Source organism: Aythya marila, assembly GCF_965140915.1.
Source record: "Aythya marila genome assembly, chromosome: 7".
NCBI classification, from domain to species: domain Eukaryota; kingdom Metazoa; phylum Chordata; class Aves; order Anseriformes; family Anatidae; genus Aythya; species Aythya marila.
In genome coordinates, this window is record NC_139048.1 from 12,487,375 (window position 1) to 12,510,699 (window position 23,325).

General features: G+C 43.1%; 1 protein-coding gene across 1 annotated transcript in view; it reads left to right on the forward strand.

Annotated features, from left to right (window-relative positions):
- Positions 1-591: 591 nt before the first annotated feature.
- The window catches only part of COL17A1 (collagen type XVII alpha 1 chain), a gene marked incomplete at both ends in the record, with an annotated part of 31,821 nt that continues 9,087 nt past the window's right edge, over positions 592-23,325 (forward strand). The window contains 35 exons of the mRNA XM_082765476.1: positions 592-646; positions 1,372-1,416; positions 2,171-2,269; positions 4,301-4,435; positions 4,805-4,852; positions 5,813-5,848; positions 7,474-7,521; positions 7,918-8,061; positions 9,048-9,203; positions 9,957-10,028; positions 10,141-10,212; positions 10,580-10,645; positions 11,930-12,094; positions 12,632-12,721; positions 12,858-12,902; positions 12,984-13,133; positions 13,794-14,009; positions 14,600-14,638; positions 15,064-15,090; positions 15,556-15,582; positions 16,060-16,122; positions 16,296-16,400; positions 16,910-16,972; positions 17,640-17,675; positions 17,822-17,875; positions 18,245-18,280; positions 18,479-18,514; positions 18,911-18,973; positions 19,355-19,390; positions 19,761-19,832; positions 20,194-20,220; positions 20,885-20,920; positions 21,489-21,524; positions 21,743-21,823; positions 22,625-22,660. Of these exons, the coding sequence (XP_082621602.1) occupies positions 592-646; positions 1,372-1,416; positions 2,171-2,269; positions 4,301-4,435; positions 4,805-4,852; positions 5,813-5,848; positions 7,474-7,521; positions 7,918-8,061; positions 9,048-9,203; positions 9,957-10,028; positions 10,141-10,212; positions 10,580-10,645; positions 11,930-12,094; positions 12,632-12,721; positions 12,858-12,902; positions 12,984-13,133; positions 13,794-14,009; positions 14,600-14,638; positions 15,064-15,090; positions 15,556-15,582; positions 16,060-16,122; positions 16,296-16,400; positions 16,910-16,972; positions 17,640-17,675; positions 17,822-17,875; positions 18,245-18,280; positions 18,479-18,514; positions 18,911-18,973; positions 19,355-19,390; positions 19,761-19,832; positions 20,194-20,220; positions 20,885-20,920; positions 21,489-21,524; positions 21,743-21,823; positions 22,625-22,660 (2,515 nt within the window). The remainder of the gene's footprint in view (positions 647-1,371; positions 1,417-2,170; positions 2,270-4,300; positions 4,436-4,804; positions 4,853-5,812; positions 5,849-7,473; positions 7,522-7,917; positions 8,062-9,047; positions 9,204-9,956; positions 10,029-10,140; positions 10,213-10,579; positions 10,646-11,929; positions 12,095-12,631; positions 12,722-12,857; positions 12,903-12,983; positions 13,134-13,793; positions 14,010-14,599; positions 14,639-15,063; positions 15,091-15,555; positions 15,583-16,059; positions 16,123-16,295; positions 16,401-16,909; positions 16,973-17,639; positions 17,676-17,821; positions 17,876-18,244; positions 18,281-18,478; positions 18,515-18,910; positions 18,974-19,354; positions 19,391-19,760; positions 19,833-20,193; positions 20,221-20,884; positions 20,921-21,488; positions 21,525-21,742; positions 21,824-22,624; positions 22,661-23,325) is intronic.

The following is a 23,325-nucleotide window of genomic DNA, read 5'->3' on the forward strand; positions in this document are numbered from 1 at the left end:
TCAGGAGGAAGAACACACACAGCATTCACAGTAATGATTTCAATGCCGTGTAGACTAACCTGACCTTGCCTGAAATTAGCCCAGATTCCACAGCTACAGACAGGGGCCTGTAAGGCAAGATAAAGCTCTTCCTACCTTAAGCTCCTTGCTGCTGAAAACAGACATTGTAAAGGCACCTCTGGTGTTTTTCTGCTTCCCTGAAGTCAGTGCTAGGACTTGAGCATGAATATATCCTGGGAGTGCCTAGGCTTTTGTGCTAGCACAGGCGTGATGTGGGTAGCAAACAGAGGTAGAACTCCAGCATTTGTCTGCGTTTCTGTTCCTGAATTGCTGAATCCTGCACAGAGCAGGTGTGTGGGAGTGATGTTTGAATCCTGTGGGTTTGATCAGACCTTTATAGAGGCACAGTCTGGTGCACACAGGTGGCTCTGGATATGCACTTTAAACTTTTTGGCGTGGATGGCTTCCAGGCAGTCCAGTCCCCTGCTGAAGAGAGAAGACTTGTAGGACTTGTGGGGATTTGTTGCCATCTTCTGCTATTCACAAAACTCTAAGTACAGTCTTTATGCTTTCCCTGCAGGTGGCAATGGTATGGATTCTGTAACGAAGAAAACGAGGCAAGATGGCTCAGAAGTTACAGAAAGACGTAAGGAGAACATTTTCTATTTTCTTATTACAAGATTAAATTGCACACCAAAGATCCCTCAAACAGATTTCCAGTTTTATAAAAGGTTCAATGCTGACCAGATATCCAGACCTAAGTCTGCACGTGTCCTTGGCATCTCTGCCAAAGTCAGAAAAAAGAATAGAATGGGTCAAGCTCAGACTTTTAGAGACATTTAGCATGACCTGATTGTTTAAACAGAAATGATTGCCCTGTGGTAACATTTCTAACCAGTAGTGCAAACATTTTGATTCTCCTTGTGCCTCTGAGTCCAATGCCCTGTATGGTCTGGAAAATGTTCTTTAGATATATTTTTTGGCTGTATGTAAAACAGGATGTTTGCTGCTGGTGTTGTGGGAGTTAGCTAGTAGGAAGCTAGTGAGGGGTCTGACCTTGGGCTTCACAGTTACAGCAACTGCTGTGTGGTTCAGTAGTGCCCTGAAATAATATGACTTCCATGGCTCCAGGGACTTGTAAAGAAAAAAGTCTTTCGTGGCAGTGATGCACTTAGTGTAACGTGACAAAAGTGTGCAAGCATACAGCCTGCAGCTTTCAGGCAGTGTGGTCTTAAGGGACTTTACTTTAAATGTAATGATCTTCTTGAATAAGTCATGCTGTTCCATGGGAATGAAGTAGAACATTGATCTCATCTGACTAGAATAACATGCAATAACTTCTGCATAATAATAATATTTTTCTGTCCTCAGTTATTACAGAGACAGTAACGACAAGGCTGACTTCCTTACCACCCAGTAAGTAATTGTGATCCATTGCATTACTTCTGCCCAGTGACTGCTGCCCCTCCGTGCTATCTGGCTGCATTACTTTCATAAATCCCTGGGTGCAACAGGTCTTGCTGTAGAAAGACTAACACCCAAAGAGAAGCTATTTTCAGAAATGCCCCTCCCAGAATGCTGCTTAGGGGAGAGAAGGAGCAGTATGTGGGGAACCATCAGGCTGTTGTCAGAAACAAAGTTCCACAGTCCACCACTCTTCAAGGGCGTAGACCCAGATATAGTCTCCAGTGAGGCCTGTCTCTTGGGGACAAGAGGCAAAAGTGATGGGTCTGCTGCCTCCATCTTACCCAGTCGACAACAGTGGGTGAATCCCTTTAGGTAGTATCAGATGTCACAGGTGATTTCTGTCCCTGTGCAGCAAGAAGGGAAGACTCCTCCATGCTCTTTATACCACTGTGTTGCTGATTAGCTTGCTGCAGCTGAGTTGGAAAGGGATTGGATTGTCTCATTTATGATGAGGGTTAACAGAAGCGTCCCCCAGCCCATGTCCAAAACAAAACTTGACAACAAACGTGTTGACTCTGCAGCATGAATGTTTATCTGCCCTGCCAAGACACATCCCTGCAGTTCTGATGTCTTGCCAGACATGAAGCTGTCCTTGTAAAGTATGAGGACAGCTTTGGGTACCTCCTGCCTTGTCTTGCAGTATCCTTGCTCTTCTTGTGTTTTACCCTGACAGAATGTCTCATTTTGTGCTCTTCTCTTCCAGAAGGAGGGAGCAGCAGTGGGCTCAAAACATCATCCCACACTGGAGGGAGTGGAGTGGAAAAGAGGTCTTACACCCATGGCAGCAGCTATGTGACTTCAAGTAAGGAGTAAAGACGTTGGAAATAGAAAGCAAAGGCAGCATAAATGGGCTGAGGAGAGATTCAGGGCAGGGAGGTAGATTGAGGCAGAGGTGAGGAAAACAGAGTTTCTGAAAGTAGAAATGACAAATACTCAAAGCAAAGGTATTATTTCCCTAAAATTGGTTGTGAGGATGGGTGAGTAAATGGCAAAATTCCCATTTTCCACAGGAAAAACTTGATTTCAGGTTACTTTTCTTTAACTTTTTGAAAAACTCTTTTTCTTTGAGGGGAACAATAACAAAAAATATCATTCCTACCACCCTTAAGTTACTTGAAAATCAGATTTCCCTTCTTTCAGGATTTCCAAATCACAACTTTTCTGAGCATTTTTTTTTTTCAAAAGACAGTTTTGATTAATCTGTTTGTTAGTCTTGCAGAGGACAGATTACTATTAAAGATTTTCACATAACATATTTTCATAACATATTTTCTTGTGTATGTATCCATGGTTTTAGCACTTTGAATCATCTGACGTATTTTCTGGTTGTGTTAAATCAGTATGTCCCGTCCACTCTGTAAAAACAGGGTTCTTCTCTAGCAACCTTCTTTGCTGAGCTTTTTGATTGTCATGGTGAAGGTTTTTGAAAAATGAACTTCCCAGCCAAGTTTCTGGCACACCTTCCTCTCTGTCCCCAATTGGACAGATTGGATACCTGTCCTCACAGAAAACATTCTCCATGCTCCAGAAGAGCTGACAAGTCTAAGGGAGGGAAGTGGTTGGGCGTGGAAGCTCAAAGGGTGAATGAGCCATTCCCAGTCTGACACTCAGCCTCTTATCAGTTAAAGGCCAGAGTGTGGAATCCCTTTGCCTCAGGGCAAATGTGAAGTAACTCCAGTAAAGATACCAATCTAATTGTCTAGACTGGCACCAGTCTAACTGAGAACAGAACCCATTCCTGAAAACTCTTCACTTAAATGACTCTGTGGGATTACCATCCTACTTGTTATTTCTTCCAGTATGTAGAAAAAGGGAAAAGAGTCTGAATTTCTGAGATAATGAACCCTTCAAGATTTACAAAGCATTTTCTAATCTTTGCTTTCCCATTCTGCTTGCAGAATGCCTCCAGCAGAGGCCCACTTGTCACTGTAGTTCTTTCTGCTGAATTAAGTGGAAAAGTCACAGAACAAAACAGGTCCATGTAGAGGGGAAAATGAACTAGAAAATACTTCGAGAACACAAGGGCGTGCTCTTTTTTACAGTGATGAGTAAACAATGTCCAGTCCGATCCTGCTGATCAGCATGCGTATATTGTACTTTGTCACAGGGCTCCCCTTGTGCTGCACTCTGATCATACTCCAGCAGCAGATTTCAAAACAAGAATCTGGTCCCTTCACAAACCAAGCATTCATTATGGCTGCTCAGTTCTTTTTCCACAGCACTGATGTGAATTAAGAAGGGAAACTTCTCCCCTCTGTCTAAATGTAACACTAATAACCTCCAGGCTGCCTTGGGCCTGACTCACACCTCTATCACTTCTCCAGGAAATGGACTGAGTAAGGCGTGACTAAGTGAGAATGTGGCTGGTTGCTTTGGAAAGGAAGCGTGCTCATGTCTGCCTTCCCTCAGCTCCTGAACTGCATCCTTCAGCACTAGGAATTTTGTTCAACCATCTCCCAGTTTTTGTATCATATAACGCTGAAGTTTACAGGTATATCTGTATCCAAACCAAAACCCAGCTCCATCCAAAGACAGATGTCTTCCTGCTCAGTAGAAATGGCTAATTCACCTCATTAGGCCAAATGCTGCAGTCAATGAGATCATTGACAAGAGACGTTTTAAAACCAGAAAGACAAAGTCCTCTCTGCATGAATGCTGAGGTCAGTCAGAGTTAGATCTAAATGTGGTTCTTGCCCATCTCTAGTTGTGAGATACCAATGCAAATCTGTCCAGCTCTGAAGACAGGAACATCAAGCACTCAGGACTTGTAGAGTCTACACCCAGGGCATTTATTCCATTTGCTGAGGGCTTTTTTTTTTTTGTGTGTGTATAGGTGGAAGTGGTAGACTGAATTCATCATCGTCATCTGGCTACAGACAAGCACAGTCTCCCAGCTCAACTCTCACCAAATCACCTGGTTCAACGTTTGAAAGAAAAACTTACGTCAGCCGCCATGCAACGTATGAAGGTATCACAGAATGTGCCATACAAAGCAGGCAATGGGTAGTGCACTCTGAGGTCAATTGGAACTGCCAGCATATTAATGCATGATTATCCTAATTAGCACAAGAATCCCATTGTGGCTTTCCTAGGAAATAAGCCACCAGGGACGCATTTTAATGGTGGGGTCCTATTTATAGTAATGTTCATTCCTGAGAAGAGTTGTGGCATATTTTTGTTGAAAGACATTAGCAACTCTTTCAAGTGATCCTGAATAGCTCTTTTTGAATGAAATGTTTATTACCCAGTGGGATTAGACATGTACCTGGAAGATATATTTGGAAACTGCTTAATGGTCTTCTAAAAAGTATTAATGACATCTTTCTATTCTTTGCAGGGAGCTCCAGTGCTAACTCTTCTCCAGAGTTCCCCAGAAAAGAGTTTGGTATGTTCTTTCAGAACTGTCCCTCTGAGTATTAAGGGAAGGTCATGTGAGTTGGTGACTACAATGGCTTTTCACACATTAATACGTCTTGCTCTGCCGGTGCTGCCACTATATTGGCAGCCAGTGCAGCTCCTGATTTCAAATGAGTTATTAGAGATTTACATCAGTGTAGCAGACAGCAGAGTCAGCTATCAGTATCTCTAGCTGATATTGATTCCACAACAGAGGCTGCATACTTTATACCTACTGTACCTACTGCCTTCAGCTGCTCTTCTAACAGTCCCCATATGGCACAGGACATGGACAGAAGAAGAGAGACGTAGGGCACTTTGTGGCATTTGCTGTCCCATAGCTAGGGGAATAACTCCAAGCAAAAAAATATAGCCCCTTAAGATTTTGAGCCATTGCTGGGTTTGCTCTTCCATGCACTAGCTCTTTTCTAGACTTCAGCATGTTTATATGATGTTATTGGAAAGATGAATTGGATCTCAAGTGGTATATTTATATTGAATATTGTCAGCAGCTATGAGCTTGCCCTGTCCAAACTCTGACAGGCCTATTATGTTCGGCGCAGGCAGAGAATGTGATCAGGTTGTCTTTCTGGTTCAGGGAAGAGACAGGGCTTCACAGCATCCAGCCTTGGTTGATGGCATAAACAGGGCTATTATCCTCCGATTGGCCTGTAGAAATAGGAGATCATCATCTGTGAACAACATTTATGTGTACAAACAGAAACAGCAGATGGTCCAGAAATGCTAAGGTGCTATGCACTCTTTGAGATACCTCATGGTCTAAAGGGGGCCTGGCAGAAACCGAGGAATCAATGTCCCCAGCTGTGCCTCAAGTAATGCAGGCTGCTGCCTGAATTTCAGCACTCTGAGCAGGGTTCATGTATTCATTTTCAGAGGTGGTGTAAGCAGTTAAGACCTAATATTGTTTTTCTCTCGTTGGTGTTCACAGCATCTGCTTCCACACGAGGGAGAAGCCAAAGTCGAGGTGAGTGATACTGCTCTTTTAAAAGCCTCCTTTTTTAATTCTTCAGTATAATTCAGGGTATGTTAAACAGGCCTATTCCTTGGCTAGAATCAAAGCAGTGTAAGTCTAGAGTCAGATAAGGTATGTGGATTTACACCACTACAGATGTGAACCATTTTATCTGTAAGCAATTGCTTAAAGGCTCGGTGTAAAAATGGACTCCAGTAAAGGTCGTGGTGGTTAGGACTTTATCAGAATGGAGGGTCTGCTTGGGGACTTCGACATCTGGGGGTATAGGACATAGTTTTCCATCTTGACTGTTTACTACCATAAACTCAGTCCATCCATGCTCTGTGACCCCCCTCTGACAATTTTACAATGCTGTATTTGTGTTTCTCCTCCTGAGATCTATGTAACAAACCGTAAGGCCATTGCCTGAAATGGTCTCATGCTGGTGGTAAGGAGATGTTGAAGAAATTATGGACTTGTTGTGGTGTGTTTAGCAAGCTTACTGTAAACCTGCATCGTTTAAATCATTCAGCTCTTCTAATAATTTATTAACAGTGTTGGGGGAAGCAGGATTATATCACTGTGCAAGGGTTTAATATATGTTCCCAGTTGCTTGAGGAGGAAACTATAATGTCACTTTATCCAAGTTAATTTTAGCAGTGGGTATAAATCTACGTCTGCTCTTGCATACTCTTCTTGGAGAATGTCACAGTTACCAATTATTCTACCTCAGATCTTCACAGTCTCCTCTAGCACAATACATACCTCCCAGCAGAACTAGGCCATACATAATAAAGCAGAGAATCAGCTGCAGTTTCTCATACTACTTCAGAAAATTGCCCCAGTCTATCATCTTCTCCACCTCAATGCCAAAGTCCGTGTTTCATTTCTAGTGCATGCATTTTCAGATTTCATCTTGAGGAGCATGTTTCACATGTCCTGGCTGGTCAACTTGCTTGTGGGTAGCAAGCTTACAGGCTTGCCCCACCAAATCAGATTGATTCTCTTGTGCTGGACAGTAAAAGTCAGTAATAAAATGGAATATCTCTTGAGAATGTTGGCTTAATAAATGTCTGCTTGTGACCTGATAGTTTTAATTCAATGGAGTTTTTGTCAAGTTGGGGGTTACATTTAAAGAGACAAAACAAAAGGCAGCAGGTTGCAAGAGCCTAAATCCTACAGCCTATTATATAGATGGAAGTGTGAGTTTTAGGGAATAGGGAACTTGTGTATTTAGTGAGCCTTAAAATCCTGAGGCTTCTTTTGGCTCTGTAGGTTTTCACCCAGTAAAATAATAGTAATTGTGATGAGGTGGAGTATCAATGTGATTGAGGACTGTATAATCAGGCCTTCCATTTGATTGGCACTGACAATTCGATTGATTTCAGTAGAGGCCCTCAAGGAGCAAAATACTGCTCTCTGGAATTAAAAGTAGCAAAATTTGACCCCAAAACAAAAAGTCACTCAAACCAATTTACACCAAATTCACATAAGCCACGAGTGCTGCTCAGATCAAGTAGCAAGGTAACACAGACGTCAGGAAAAAAGAACTTCACTTCAGCCTAAAAATTCATTTCCAGCTCAGGGCATAAATACATCTCACTCCATATTCATGATCTGTTTTTTTCCCTTCCCAGAGAGTGAAATACGAGTCCGGCTTCAGAGTGCATCTCCCTCTGGCAGATGTAAGTACTATGGCTTATACTCCAGGGGGAACAGGTATAACACAGCGAGTGTTGCTACTCTAGGTATGTCTGCAGTGTCTCTAGGATCCAGTCTTGATGGATATGATGGATAGCAGCATGTTATCCCATTTTCCTGCTGTAAGAACTTTCATTTATCTCCCCTTTCTGAACAAGGAAGCATGCTGTGGGATATATGGTGGTCTTGCAAGGTTAGAGTTGTACTTAGACCCTGAAATGAGGCCCTTGAAACTTTGTTAAGTCAGTGGTGCCCCCAGAAAAGTACAACTTCGTAGACACTCACAGGTAAATTCCACTAAATGGTTTAGTCTGGGCAGGATTACAGATCAGTGAAACAATGGCTTTTGGATATATTTGTATGCTTGTTTTTCCTGCCAGGGACAGAGCTGGATGATGTAAAACGTTTGCTGAAAGGAAGTCGATCAGCCAGCTGCAGTCCTACTCGATCACCATCAAGTACCCTCCCAATACCGAAAAAAGCTGTGGTGGAGACAAAGATGGTTACCGAGAGCTCTCAGTCAGGTACGTGGCAGAGAACAGTTAGCAATGCTGGAGCCTTCCAAACATATTCTTTTTCCATAAAAATACCCACTATACCCAGTTGCTAAGAACATCAGGGTAAGAATCCATGGTCTCTGTCCCTGGTAGTGCTGGCAATAAAGAGAAAGGGGCAGAATGCCAGAGGGCTGCCCTACCATGAGCCATTCTGGGTGGCTTTCTGGTGACTTGTCCAACTTCCATAAAATTAAGCCAGTTCCTGCTGCCAGCAGCTTTAATCCAGAGGTAGTGCTGGCAGAGACCAGAGCTCCAAGTAAACTTGTCTTACAGTGGCATTATCTCTTGTCTCTGAGCAAGATGAAGATAGCACTGAAGACAACATTTGGGTCAGTGTTTGTTTTATTGGCCATACCACTGGTTCAGAAATCAGTAGAATTTGATAATAATAGAAATACTATTTGAAATGTTATAACTAGCTTTTGTTATTTATAAGGCCCACAGCAGTGCTTGAGGCAGTGGTGTTCACATACACTCCACTGTTCTCCACCAGTATGTAGGAACAAGGAATGTCTTTTTTCTTTCTGCTGGCTCAAATCCTGCCTCAAACTGGGAATTTTAGTCCAGTACACAAGTGAGCCAGAGCCACACATGTGGGAAGCAAAAATCATAGGCCTCACACTCCAGGATGATTTATTAATAGGAACATGGAACGAAGTACATTAAGTGTTTTATTGTGGTATCACAGCATCTATAAATAACGAAATCTCCTCAAGGCATTTTGTGAATGGTCATGCTATCAGGTCAGTCCATTGTTTAAAATTCAGGTGGGTTGTAGTCCGCTGGCATTTGAGATCGATTATACCATCTTAACCTGGAGTCACTGCAAGGACTCCACTACGTTAATTGAAATCTAAGGCAGATTAATTTGTCTGCCACATAAACCTGCAGTGCATGCTAAATCACAAGCCTGGTCCTGTTGAAAACCATTACTGTTTTGTCTTTTTTTACAGTGTCGGGGACATATGATACAACCATACTGAATACTGCCCTCCCTTCATACACCTGGTCCTCAACTCTGCCTGCTGGGTCTTCCCTTGGCGGATACCACAACAGCATGGCCCAGAGCTCGTCCTTGATCAATGCCATGTCTCACTCTACAGGATCAGGTACATTCCCGGGACTGCCCAGGCTGGCAGGAAAAATCTCCATGCTGAAGCTGGGTCAAAAGTAGTACTCTTTCTGCAGAGAGAGAATTTAAATGATGGAAGAATCAAGGTGGCAGAAGATAGGCTTACATTTTCTCCGCTTTTCTGTAACTTCGTGCTCTCTGCTTCCACACTGACTGTATTTGAAAGTTCTTGTTTGTGAGGATCAATCGTCCTGACTGCTTGATCTGTCTTTGAACTTTTATGATAGCTTTGTTGTTGACTTAAATGAGGCTCACATTCTCTATCAAAACTAGTTTTAGACTCTAGTGAACTTCGGATGATTCTGCCCACTGTAAGAACACCTGGTTCTAATCCTTCAGTCCTCTTACACTAAAGATGTAATCAATAAATTTTGACTGTGATTACACCTTTTAAGACCTGCCTCTAAGTACCAGGGATGCTGTTATTTCCCAGATGCAGAGAAAGAGTGCAGGAAGCTTCATGATAGTGTTCTACTAAAAGCTTTGCTTTCTCACATTATTTCATGATTGCAACTTGTCTGATATGGGATTTTCTCCCCTTTGTGAGTTCTGTAAAAGCATGGTTTGGTGTCACAATTTTCAAGATTCTTCCTCTGTGCAATTACTGTGCATTTTCACTAACTGCATTTTCAAGTGACCCTTACTCTTAAGTTCTGTAGCTATGCCACTGGCTTGGTGCTGGATTTCTGATTCCATAGAAGTAATAAAATTTGATTTCCTCTTTTTGCAGTTTTTGGTGTTCCAAATAACCTGGCTCCCACCAATCATGCTCTGAACACAGGCCTGAGCACTTCCTCAACAGGTCAGATTTTTCTGTTCTTTCTGTCAAACTTTCACAGCATAACTGTCCTGGCAGACACGTACAATGAACTGCCCTGCAGGACTCCTACAACTCCTATAATTTTTCTTTGCAGTGTTTGGAGTTCAAAACAACCTGACACCAAACTCTTCAACCCTGACCCAGAATGCCTCTGCAGCCTCCACAGGTCAGCAACAATTTAAGCCTAGAGAAAATGTGGGAGTCACTGGTGTGTGTTGCCTTCTCCCACCTTTTCTGCAGTGACTAGAATGTTCATACTGACAGAGGTTCCTTCACTGCCCTCTGCTGGTGTGGAGCAGGGTGGTGTGAGGAGATGCTGAGGAACATGTCCTCTCCTTTGCCTATGCAGGAATGGCTCCCACTCCCTATGTAAGCACTAGAAACTTTTTTACTAGGGAAGCCCTTGCTCGTTTGAGTTTTCCTCAGTGCCTTAAATGAGAAAAGATTCCTGAAACGATGTGTAGCCCGAGGCTGGTATGTGTAGGTACCTTGTTGTCCTCCATCTCTTTCATTCTGGGATTTCTTCATTGCAGCATATGGGATGAAGAACACTTCTCAGAGCAACACCATGGCTAGTACTGGTGTGTCTGCCTCAGCAGGTGAGTGTACCATTTCCAGTTGTTTAGGCATGGCTTTGTTCAAGCATGTCATGGTAGCAGTGAGTTAGAGATTCAGCCAGCTATGTGCTACTAACACCTGACTTCTCAGGAGCATGACTTGTCACTAGCCAAGCCCCTCACCAGTGCCTTTCTGAAAAGAAGGCAAATGACCCAGAATCTCAGAGTGAGAAAATTGGCTGGCCTGAGAGAGATCTCCCCCACTTTGTGGTAACTTGGATAATCTTACTGAAGCTATTTCCACTCAGTAGACAACTGGATAGATCACACGTGTGACATTGTGCTTCATATGAAGCCAAAACATTGGCAAGGTTACACTTAACCATTATTTTTCAGTAGTATCAGCCTTGACCATGCAAAAACCAAGTATTTGATGATCAGATTGTTTGATTAATGAGAGAAGCTGAGGTCTTTCTACTGGCCTTTGGTCTCTGAATGGTTGGGATTCAACTTTTCAAGCTTATTTTCTGTAACTACGACATCTATGAATAAGACTTTTATTTTTTGTTTAAGGGAAGTCAAGTTTCTTTTGTAATCCAAGTTCTCTCAACGGCAAGCCTTAAAAATAGGTGGAAATACAACAGAAGTTATGATAATATTTCTAATGTAGGTTTACTCCAGCTTTGTACTAGAATGATGGAATAACACCAGTCTGTGTATCTTAATTCTCAATGTTCTGTCAATTTCTCTGCAAGCTCAGGTTTGTACACCCTTCCAGTTATATTTGATACTGCCTAATGGCAGAAGGGTGACTACAGCAACATTTCTTAACTTTGTTTGGCCTGAGCCCAACCTCAGTAAGCCACAGTTCAAAGCCTCATGAGCATGCCTGGCTCCCAAGGATATGGAGTGCTTTGTGTTTCCGAGTATCTCTGCTCACCTGCTTAAGATGTGCTGGCTCTGATGAACCTTGGATGTCTCTCTAAGACTGAGTTTCTATGATTCTGTAGTAGTGTTTTTGAGAAGTGAGGTGGTCATTGAGCAAATCATTTTTATATGTTATTGAATTCTACATGCTCTCCATTTCCTAAAGAAGCTGTTCCCCTGCTAGTGAAATATCGAAAGACAACTCTAATAAGATTTAACGAAACACAGCACTCCACTTAGCTTCAAGTGATCAGTGTGTCTCTTGCTGGCTTGTAGTGGTGGCAACCCCAATCACAACAGGACTCCCTGTTCTCACAAACAAAACTGTTGTAAGTTGTAATTATGACTCTTTGGCCATGCTCATCTCCTTCTCTTACCCGTGCTTTACCAATATTCCAGGGGGAACTGTTTTGAGCTCCCAGGGGGATGACATTCTGCGCAAAGACTGCAAGTTCCTGCTGCTGGAGAAGGACAATGCCCCAGCAAAGAAGGAGATGGAGCTCTTGATCATGACAAAGGATAGTGGCAAAGTCTTTAGTGCCTCGAACACCGGGCTTAATGGAGGTAACTTATCTTCCTTGGGATGTGTGGGTATGCTGAGGGTAGGGAAATGGACAGTGATCATAAGGGGAAGGTAAATCAGAGGCATCTCCACAGGGCACATTCTGGAGATGGTAAATTTTGACAGAGCTTCGGTGAGAACAGCGTGGCTTGAGAATGTAAAAGAAGAGTCCTACACATGCAGCCAGATCAACTCTGCCAGTGTAGAGTCTTCTCTATCTGTGGAGTTCAGAGTTCAGGACATCACACCTGACTCAAACCCCTGCAGCCCAGCCATGAAGCTTGGGCAGGCATTTAGCCTTTAACCATGCCAGCAGCATTTAGGTCTAGCCTGTGCATTTAAAGCTCCAGAGCATGCCTTGTGACATTTCATGCAGCTCAGGAGCCTCAAAAACAGAAACTAGATCTGCAGCTGGCTTAAACTGACAGAACTGTTGTGGCTTCCTAGTAAAAAACATGCCTTTTGCCTTTGGGAAAAAAAAAAAAAAAAAGGCTTGGTTCCTGTTGTAATGTTTTCAATTATATTTGGTTCCTGTTCAGGATCCTTTGCAGAAGACACACTGAAGAAAGAGAAGCAAGGATTTTCTTCTTCTTACACTACAGATACGGGCCTCAAATCAGATGCAAATGGTAAGAGTTTGCCCCTATGGCAATGCAAGAGAACTACCTCGCTCTGCCTCCAGTACTACCTTCCCCCTGCAAGCCCATGCACCAAGTTTGATCGTGCATGGAAAGACTGTTAAATCTTCTTTTACTGTTACACCAGGAGGACTGAAATCAGTACCAACAAGGGACAAAGCAACATATGCGGGTAAGTGTTGCTGTTCAGACTTTGACTCTGACTCTGAAATCAAGGAGCTGTTCACTGTGAGAGTGCCCTTCCCTCTTTCAGAAATACGAAATGGCGATGCGGGGGGTGCAGTTGGATCAGCACCATCTTGGTGTCCCTGTGGTTCCTGCTGTAGCTGGTGGAAATGGCTCCTGGGTTTGCTTCTGGCCTGGTTGCTTCTCCTCGGGTTACTGTTTGGACTCATTGCTCTGGGTAAGAAAGAAACACAAGAGCTGGCTGGGTCACAGACCTCCATGTGTAGTTAACATTGGGACTGAACAGAAACCCACCTCTGTGTGTCCCTGTCCCTGAGAAAGATTACAGCCATGGTGAGAAGGAGAGAAAGGGAAGCTGCAGAAGTAAGGTCTCCTGCTTACAGGAGGGAGTTTGATATGGAGGAATAAAATGTTGAATAGAACAGAAAGAATAACAGAGGGTTTAAGCTGGCAAAGAGGCCAAGCAAACTGTAACTCACTACCAGAGCTGCCAACCCAGAGAGCTGAGGAGGAGCATGTTCAGTGCTCAAAATTGTGACTGCCACCAACATATTACAAATGGACAGAAAGAATGGATAAGGAATATAAACCTGAAATGAAGGCTTATATAGTCTTGGGGTGAGGAGAGTGGGAAAACTTCTGAGGTCTGAAGTCTTTCTTCTCCTTGGAGACTATCAGATTCCAAAGCTGTCATTTAAACTCCAGATTTCCCTGCTAGGAAAAAAAAAAAAAAAAAAAAAAGTGATGCAAAGAATAGTCCTGCAAAATTCAGTGTCCATAGCTCTCTGTCACGGTGTTGCCTTCTCACTGCTATTAGAAGTCCCTGGTATAGAACCTGCATCTACATGTTCCCAACCATTTTACTTTAACCTTCCAGCGGAAGAAGTGAGAAAGCTGAAATCTCGCGTGGACGACCTGGAAAAAAACAATCACAGCTTCCTGGCAGTTAACCACAGGAGTCCAAGCATAGCAAAAGACGTTTCAAAAGTAGACTATCTTCAAGGTGTGGCACCCTCTTCAACCTTCCCTCTTGAAAATGAAGAATCAGTTTGGTTGATGGTGAAGAGCAGACTGAACAAAGAAATAGAACGAGGTGAGCAGAGTAAATGTCCTTCTGCATGAGACCAGATTATTTAAAGGGGAGTGGGGAAGTTTGACTTCCTAAGGACCTAAAGACCAGGACTTCTGGAGTGCAGTGCAGTCTCTCAGATACAGAATCCTCGCCTGTCCTCAAAGAGCTTTGCTGGAGCACAGAATGCTGCCAACTGACAGAGGTGGTGCATCCTTTAAAGCTAGCAGGGATGGGAGAAGAAAGGAAGCTGTAGCAAGTGAGATTTCCATTTTGAAAGAACTGCACAGAAAAAATGAACCCACAGCTTATTTGTCATGCTACTTTTGGTAGCAAGGGAAAGATTATGTATTTCTCTTTCAATGGAAATGGGCTAAGAAGAGAGGAGCTTGCATTTTCCCAGCTTCAGAGGTTTCACGTAACTCTTAGCAGTTCAAGGGTTTGCAAAGGCAAATTTGTTGAGGAAACTCTACTCCCAAAGCCATATCGTGTTTGATAATCTGTGCTACTTGCAGCCTCAAAATCTAATTAGAAGGATGTTTGTATGTGAAGGGAGTAGCTACTTTGCTGTGTACACTTGTACAAAGTAACAGCACTTTTTCTTCCTGTTGCAGGCTACTTCCGAGGAGAGAGAGGAGAACCTGGTATGAAAGGTACAGCCATCTAGTCCTTCTGTTCCCCTGTCCTAGTCCTTGGTTCTGGCAATGCTCAAGTTTGGAGTGGTTGTTGCCACAAGAGGCAGCTGGCAGTGAGAAAGCTGACGTTGGTTTATACTTAAACAAAAAGAGCATGAAGCTGGTTTGCCACTTAAACTGTGGAGGGCTTGGACCTATGCAGAATTAATACAAGAGGCCCAATCACCCTACACATTGTGTGAGTGTGAAAGGCCAGATCCCATATGTCACTGGTGAGATGGGTGCACCCTGCACTGTCCAGGGGTGAATTGTCCGTGTTCATCTACAACTTGTTCGTATTTTATTGAAAGATAAAAAGCAACTAGAAAAACAAAATACATGAGGAATCACTGGGAATATCTCCAGGATCTCTCCTGATCTTATTTTTCTTCTCTTTTTCTCAGGTGACATGGGAATGCAGGGTCCTAAAGGTGAGTCTGGAGTTACCTGCTGTTTTGGGTTGTTCGACAGCCTTCCATTGGGCCTAGATAGCATATGAACTTTTATTGCCCCAGAAGTTAGACAGAGAAGCTGATGCACCCTGTGGTTCAGAAATTGCTGAGATAGTCTTTGCTCTTCCTGGCAAAGGCAATTTTAGAGGTCACGGTAGGAGAGAGAACAATTCTTATTTTGAATCTTTTTTCACCTGGATTAAAATCATTCCTGAGGTAAAACTATACCTGGTTTAATCACAAAGTGTTTCAGAGATTTTTGTGTAGTGTGAACAATTCAATCCATTGCATAAATACAAGGGGCCCAGCATGGCATTGCTGGAGAAGGTAGAACTTGTAAACATGCCAGGAACATAAACTCCTTTTTATGAGGGGGTGAGAATCAGTCAAATGTAAAAAACAGGGAAGATATATTCCTCACTGACTATTTCTTTCTCCCTGCAGGAGATCGAGGACTTCCTGGTGTCCCAGGTGAGCAGTAGTACAATTCCCTTTGAGGGAGGACACTTAGTGATGTTACTGTTGACATTGCTGTTGACAAAAACAAATTTTGCACTGCAAATCTTGCTCAAGGTGCAGATGGACTAAGTCACTTGATTAATACCTTGATGCTGAGCTACAGAGATTTGGTTATACATGTAGGCACGGCCTCAGCCTGACTTTCCTTTATTTGACCATTACTAATTTGGGGGTGTGAAGATCCCAGCCTACTTTCAAAAGAGTCCCACAGCTACATGAGTACTTGGCCTGACTTCCTTGTGCTCTTATATTTGTTATGCTCTTTTAAAGACATACCTGTTTGAGTACCCAACCTGCAAATAATAAATCCTTTAGCCCAGCTGCTGAATCCCTCCAGGTTTCAGGTTCCCAGGTTCCACTAATTTGTGTGTTACTCATTCATGGTACACAGACAAGGACTCTGAACATTTGCTGTGTTTTTCTTTCCAGGCATTCCTGGTCCAATTGGGCACCAAGGGCCAGAAGGACCAAAGGGACAGAAAGGGAGCATGGGTAAGCATCTTCAGCAGTGCTCAAAGTCTCTCACGGCTGTTTGGCACTTGACAAGGGAATCCAGACATAGCTTGGTGTGATCATTGCTTTCCTCCATGGAGGCAGACATGGGTCTTTCTTGCCCAAGGCCTGCGTAAAGACAGTGTTTCTAACAAGGCATTTGTCTCCTGTAGGTGATCCTGGTATGGAGGGTCCCATGGGACAAAGAGGTCGAGAAGGGTTACCAGGACCTCGAGGAGAGCCTGGACCACCTGGATTTGGAGAAAAAGGAGACAGAGGTAGGAACTAGGTCTCTTCTTCTTGGATAACGCTGAGGTAGACAAAAGCTGGAGTTCAGTCCTGATTTATCAGACACCTCAGGAATAGGATTTGATTTGATTATTCAAATCCAAATTTCATTTTAGATGTTCCCAACACAGACAAATCTGACTTAAGGGGGTTTTGTGCCAAGCTTACAAAGGGCAAACAAGTAATTTTGTTTTGCCAGATTTCACCGTCAAGTCTAAGTTTGGCAGAAGCAAAAGCTCTTAGCATCAAGGTCATCTTCTTCCCTGCTATCCAACTCACCTAAGCTGGGGGTTTATTCTCTTTCTTATACTAAAGATCAGTGAGATGGGATTTTTTTCTTGGACAATGCGTGTTTATTTGTCTGTTTTGAACTGACAAGCAGATTACCTAGCAGATTGTTCATGTCACTTGCCAGAGAAAATAATAATGGAAAATGGGGAATGGGAAAATGGGATCACAATTGTATTCTATATTATCTATTTCTGCTCTTTTTCTGCAGGTGCTGTTGGTGAGCCAGGTCCTCCAGGGCCACCTGGTCCCCCAGGTTCTGCTGGCCTTAAAGGTAAATATGGACAGAGAGAACCTAGCAGACTGGCTAGGTGCACTGTGAGGAGGAAATGAACACTCCAGCCTTCCTGTTTCACTTATATTGCACTTCATTAATCAGAAAAATAAATTGGCAGTCCTCATTTTAGCTAAAATTTACTTTGGTAGGTACATATAACCTTTAGAGCAATAAATTCTTGGGGATTTTTAGTGAGAGTGGGGATCAGCAGAGAGATTTAAAAAAATGTCAATTTTTAATATATGTTATGTGTCCATCTGTTTTTTCTCTGCTTTCAGATATGGTAGGGTAAATTCCATACCCCTATCAGGTTGTTAATAGAGTTACAGCTCTGCAGTTCATGTAATGGGGATCCAAATTGCTCTATAAAGAATGGATCCTACCTGGAGCACAGATCCCAACATCTCAGCCAAGATGGAAGGCTTTAGTCCCTTTACTTTACCTTAGGGAAAACCAGTTCCTCTATGTTACAAGAACTGAGTTGTGTAGATTCAATGTCCTGCTTTTCAAGCTGCCAGTGATGCCATTTCTTCTAGGGGCTGGGGAGATCCTGATCTCTTAAACATCCATTGGGTTGTGGATGCTGCTGGTCAAACTCAAAGATATTTTGTTCATTTTCTAATTGTGGTGATACTGAAAGAAATTCTGTGTTCCTTATTCGCAGGTCTGACGGGTTCTCCAGGACCCCAAGGCCCTCCAGGTGAGTGCTGCCTTCCTTTGCTATGGTGCCTTACAGACTAGAGGGGAAAAAAAATAGTGACAACTTCTCACAGTTTGTCTTCCTTAGTGGTGCTAAGCTAATTCATCAGCGGGGTGAATTAACTCCCTCATCTCATTTTTCTGCAGGTCCTCCTGGCCTACAAGGATTTAGAGGAGAAGCAGGTCTCCCAGGTGCTAAAGGTAAACTTCTCTTCCCCTGTGCAATTAGAGCAGCACTAGCTGATGTTCCTTTTCCAGCACTGCTCTGAGAAACACACTTGATCTGAGCATAGTGTTGAGGTGCTAGCAGCAGAGGAAAGTGTAAGAGGAGGAGGAACTAGACTCAGCGATTGTGAGAAAATACTGAGAAATAGAAGAGATAGATAATAGAGAAATCTGGATGAGGAAACATGGATGGATGGATGGAGCTGCAATAAAGGAAAGGAAGTTCCAGTTTAAGTTTCTCTGATGTTGGAATTTGTGTTTCTTCTATGACTGTCCTTGGTGTATGGAATTTCTTTCCTTTCTGACTTGTTATTGCTATTGTTCAATCATCCATTTATCTTTCAGGTGAGAAAGGAGCTGCTGGAGCCCCTGGACCCAAAGGTATGTTGATCAATTAAATATATTTTCCAGATATTTTATTTAGGTTCCTTCAGATATGAATACTGTCCATGGTAATTAACCCTACCCTTCTTTGGCGTGCTGTTTTGTGCTTTTGTCAGAAAGCAGACTGTCTTTGTCTGATGAAAAGATTTCACAATGAAGCAGTCTCACAGAATCCTTTCCTTTTTTGTACTGCAGGTGACCAGGGTGAGAAAGGTTCTCGTGGAATGACAGGTCAGTGGATTGTTTTCCTGAAGTAGCAGCCTGTCTAATATGCACATGAATTACTTGAATTTTCAAAGAACAGACAGCCCAGCCAATCCTAGTTAGCCTTCTGAAAAAAAAAGTTTTTGGTTATAGGAGTTTTATTTTATGCACCCACGTTCTAACTAAATAGTTCCCATCCTTAGTGGGAATCTTTGTGTTTGTCTTTTGGGGAAATTCTCCCTCCTGTGAACTGTATTGACTTCCCTTGAGCATTTTTAATGCCCAGAAACAGTCATGAATCATGAGGTCTGAACATCCTGTCAATGCTGGTTTTCAGTTGCAAAGCACCAAATATTGCTAACGGTCATAACTTGCATCTTCACCAAGATCTGTCTGATCCATTTTCGCGTCATCTCATTACAGGTGAACAAGGCTCAAGAGGTATACCTGGTCCTCCAGGAGAGCCAGGGGCCAAAGGACCACCAGGTGAGTAACAGAAAAAGCTATGTTTATGTGTTGGACAATACCATTTCCACCCTGAGTCTGTTTTTGTGAGCACAGACAAGGGAACAACTTGTGAATGGAATTGTATTGGTTTTGATCACAGGTCTTTTCTCTAGATAGCTAAAATCAGTCTGTACACTCAGAAAAGTTGTCCTACTTTTTTTTTTTTTTTTTGAAACTCCAAGTTTCAAGTGAACTTTTTTCTGGATCTTCAGTGACTGCAGCCAAGGTTTTATTCAGATGCAATAAGAAGAAAAGCCACTTCCTAGTGCTTAGGGCTGTGCTCCGCTTAGTAGGAAGACTGGGCAACTGAGTTACTATTTTACCAGTCCCTGAGAATCTCTTTTTTTTTTTTTTGGACAGGACAAGCTGGCCGTGATGGGAAGCCAGGTGAAAAAGGTAAGAGATTCCTCTGAGGTAGAAGAGCAGGTACTTTCTGATTTGGCAGGCAGTTGATTTGTAAAAAGGGTGGGAGAAGATGGCAGCTGGTTCATGTCCTGGGACATGTCAGAAAAACTGTAGTTGCCTTGTAGGCATGGAACTGAGACATATAATGGAGCCAGCTGTAAATTTGTGACTGAATTGTTCTCACTGCAATTCTTTTCTGGCATGGGGGTTCACCTCTCAGACCTCTGTCACTGAAATTGGCCCCTTGGCTATGAAGGTACAGAAGGTATAGATGGGATGGCTGGTGGCCAAGCTTGAATGGATTGGATTGGTAGATTATAAATCGTGGATTGTGAGTTGTTAATGGTGATTATATCCCTAGGTGAACCGGGTCTTATGGGAATGCCAGGAGCCCGAGGCCCTCCAGGACCTTCTGGAGATGCAGGAGAGCCAGGTAAAAGCATACAGAGAACAAAAATAATTATTTTCTTGGTCAGGAACATGTTTCCGTCAACAATTTCCAGTCTTATTTTGAAGTTAAGACTGGCAGAGGATCTCTGTAGAGTAAGACGGTGACAAAAAGAAAATACAAAGGGAATTTAGACCCTTTGTGATCTCAGGATTGCACACACTGCAGGCCAGAACAGCAGTGCCAACATTCAGTTTGCATACCAGGTGCTAGGCCAACTTGTACCACCTGTGGGCTGTGTGCTGTATTTTTAAGCAAATGTAATCTTTTTTTTCCTTGTCTATCCTTCCCCCTGACCAAAATTTGTTTAGATATCTTAGAATATTTGCCCTTTTTTTTCCCCCAGGTCTCACAGGACCCCAAGGACCTCCAGGTAGGTTTTTTCATCATGTTTAAGTTTATCAATGACACACTTTGATACAGGCAAAAAACCCTTTGTGATTTTCCCTCTGTACAACTCAGGGCTCCTGAAGTGATATTCCAAGGTTTCTTCTTCCTTGGCTTTTGAGGCAGACTTTATGGTTGGTGCATAAGTTTTGAGGAAAGCAGAGCCAGGAGTGTTTGAAAGTTTGCCCAGAACATAATTTGCAACAAAGAACGTGTTTCAGTTCCCTGCATATCACTGAAAAATCCTTCTAATCAGCAGCAGAAACAGAGGGGAGAGGTGGAAACAGAGGATGTGATGTTCTGCAAGCAGAAGTGGTTTGGGGGGCACGTCACCAGGGAATTTAGCCAGGAGCCTCAGAGCAGGGAGCAGTACCTGGGAGAAGTTGCAGGCAAATCTGGTGAGCAGTGCCATCGTTCAGAGGGCAGAGGGAGAAGGGAGGCCCTTACCTCTGCCCAAGGACATCACCAGCTCTGCCATGAAACCCTCCACCTGCTGTCAGTAGGCAAACATGCTTATAAATGCTGAAAGCCAGGTTCTTGTGTAGGAAGTTCCTTTTATAAATCTACAAGTGAAGCTCACTGGGGTACCTGAATGAAACAGAATGATATTTGTGCTACCTATTTAAAATTGTTTGTCTACCTTGTATCAGGACTTCCAGGGAACCCCGGCAGACCAGGGACTAAAGGTGAGTTTTGTTTCTTCCCTGATACTCATTTTCTCTCTAAGCACTTCATTTGAAGGAGGATTAGCTGCTCTGCTGACCAGTCCCTGGATCAACAGTGGCATCTAGTGGCTTTAGGAAAGGAAATTTTGTGGAATAGTTGGTAGCCAAAGCCTGACTGAGCACACATGAAAGGCAGGGCACCCACTAAGGTACTCATCATAGCTAGTTCTCCAGCTGAGAAAACCTTAGCAAAGCTAGTTCTACCCTGGGCATGTGAGCGTGATGCCTGGTGACTGCAGGGGTATCTGTGCACCTTTCTCAGATAAATCAAGGCCTGTTGTCTATTCTGGCAGATGTGGTGCTTGGAAAGATCAGAGAACCTGGATTATCTCTGGATTATATCTGTGGATTAGCCGGGCTTTGTTGCTTCTTCCACAGCCCTCCAGTGCTGTGATTTCTCACACGAGATCAAGGACAAAGAGATCAGGAATCACATGTTTAATAAGACAAATGAGAAAATGTTATTGATACAGTGACAGATCTTCCCCCGAAAAAAAGAAATTCAGCTTTTGTCTCTTTCTTTTCTTAGGAGAACCTGGAGCTCCAGGCAAAGTCATCAGTGCTGGTATGTAGTGCTGCGAGAGTCCAAGTGGTTCTGCTTTTGGAAAATTTTCTCTGTATTTGTTTTGCGTTCTAAATTCATCTTGACTGTGTACCAGGCTTCTACTGGGGGCTCCCAGTGTTGCTATAGATGGTCAAATCATTCCTTAAGGTTAGATTTGTTGCACGTTTGCTGCATGTGTGTGTTATGCATGTGTACAAGTGTATGTGTTTGTTTTTCAGAGGGTTCATCAACTATTGCTCTCCCAGGACCCCCAGGTCCACCTGGCCCACCTGGCCCCACTGGACCCCCTGGTGTTCCAGGTAAAGAAGCTGCAGTGTTTTTTGCAGGCAGCTTGCATTCGTTGCCGTGTATCTAGTTCTTAATTTAACATTTGATGTTTATGGTCCCTGCCAGGCGGCCCCATGTAGGAGTCAGGATTGCTCAGGCAGTTTAGACACTCATGGTCCTCACCCTTCCCTGCAGAAAGAACAAGATCTCAGGCTGCATTAGGGAGGCAGTGGCCCTAAAAGAGAAACAGGATACAATTGCAATGATGCAGGACAGAAGGAAGGGCTGGGAAAATGAAGAAACTGGGAAGACTGCTGTTACCTCCTGATGACTACTAGAGACAGGCCAAATTCAGCAACTCAAATCAAGCTCTTTTGCCTCTCAGTAAAGCAAGTGTGTGTCTAATCCCTCTCCTCACACCAGAACTGAAATTATTAAGTATAAAGAAATTATTAGCATGCTGGTGGCAGGCAGCAAAGTTTCTGGGCCTTGGTTCTTGTGGCACTTCTGTGCCTGTCCCATCTGTGTAGCTGGCGCTAATCCTGGAGCTGATTTGGTAGAACAAGCCTTTGCAGCAGGGAATGCATGAGGAGGGTTAGACCTATTGCACCTCGGTAGTGGTCAGCACCATTCTGGTTATTTCCGCAGTCTGAGAGGCACCAAGCACTTTAATGAATTCTTACCCCATAGCAATTCCATTTACTTGAGCAGATGAATGCATTATTTGATAGCCTCTTTTCTTATAAAGGACCTATTGATTCTCTCCAGCTTCTGTAAAATAGAACCAGGAAAATCTAACACAATCACTTTTTGTTTTTGTTTTTTGAAACCAGGTCCTGTTGGGCCAGCTGGTCTCCCTGGACAGCAAGGTACCATTCTCCATCTGCCCTGGTTCTGCTCCTTAAGAGAACTGAATTCATTAGTTTTCTTTTGTTTCTAGTCTCTCAGCCCTTGGCATAATCTCACTCGCTTTTGTTTGCAGATTTGTTCCTTTCAGTTCATTTTGCTGCATTATTGAGCTTAATTAATCTGTTAAAGAATTTCCATTCTTCTTTTTTTTTTTCCTTCCCAAGGGAAGGAGGGGATAGTAAGAGCCAGTGTGATGTGGAAGCTGCAAATGTCTTTTTTTTTTTTTTTCCCTGGAAGCTGACATTTTTAAGGCACTTCTCAAATGTAGTTGCCTTTCTGTGGTATGGGATATAGCTCAGCTGTATACCTCCTGCTATTCTGAAAGATGCAAGAACAAACTACAGCCAAATTAGTAATAATGTCACTGAAACCACTGCCAATTAGGCAGACATCTGTTTGGAAAGGCCTGAGCAGAGCTGAGTCTCCTAAGAACCTTTTTTTAGCTGGTTTTCTATGGTCCTTTTAGGGCAAATTGTGCAGTAATTTCCATGTTTGAGTCCAGTGTCCCTCAGAGCCAGGGACTGAGTTCAGGCTCCCAGTTCACATAAGTAAAATTTTGAACCCATTGTCAGGGAGATGAGGAGTGGGTACAAAATGTCACCCTCTGTTAACTAATTAGTTAACT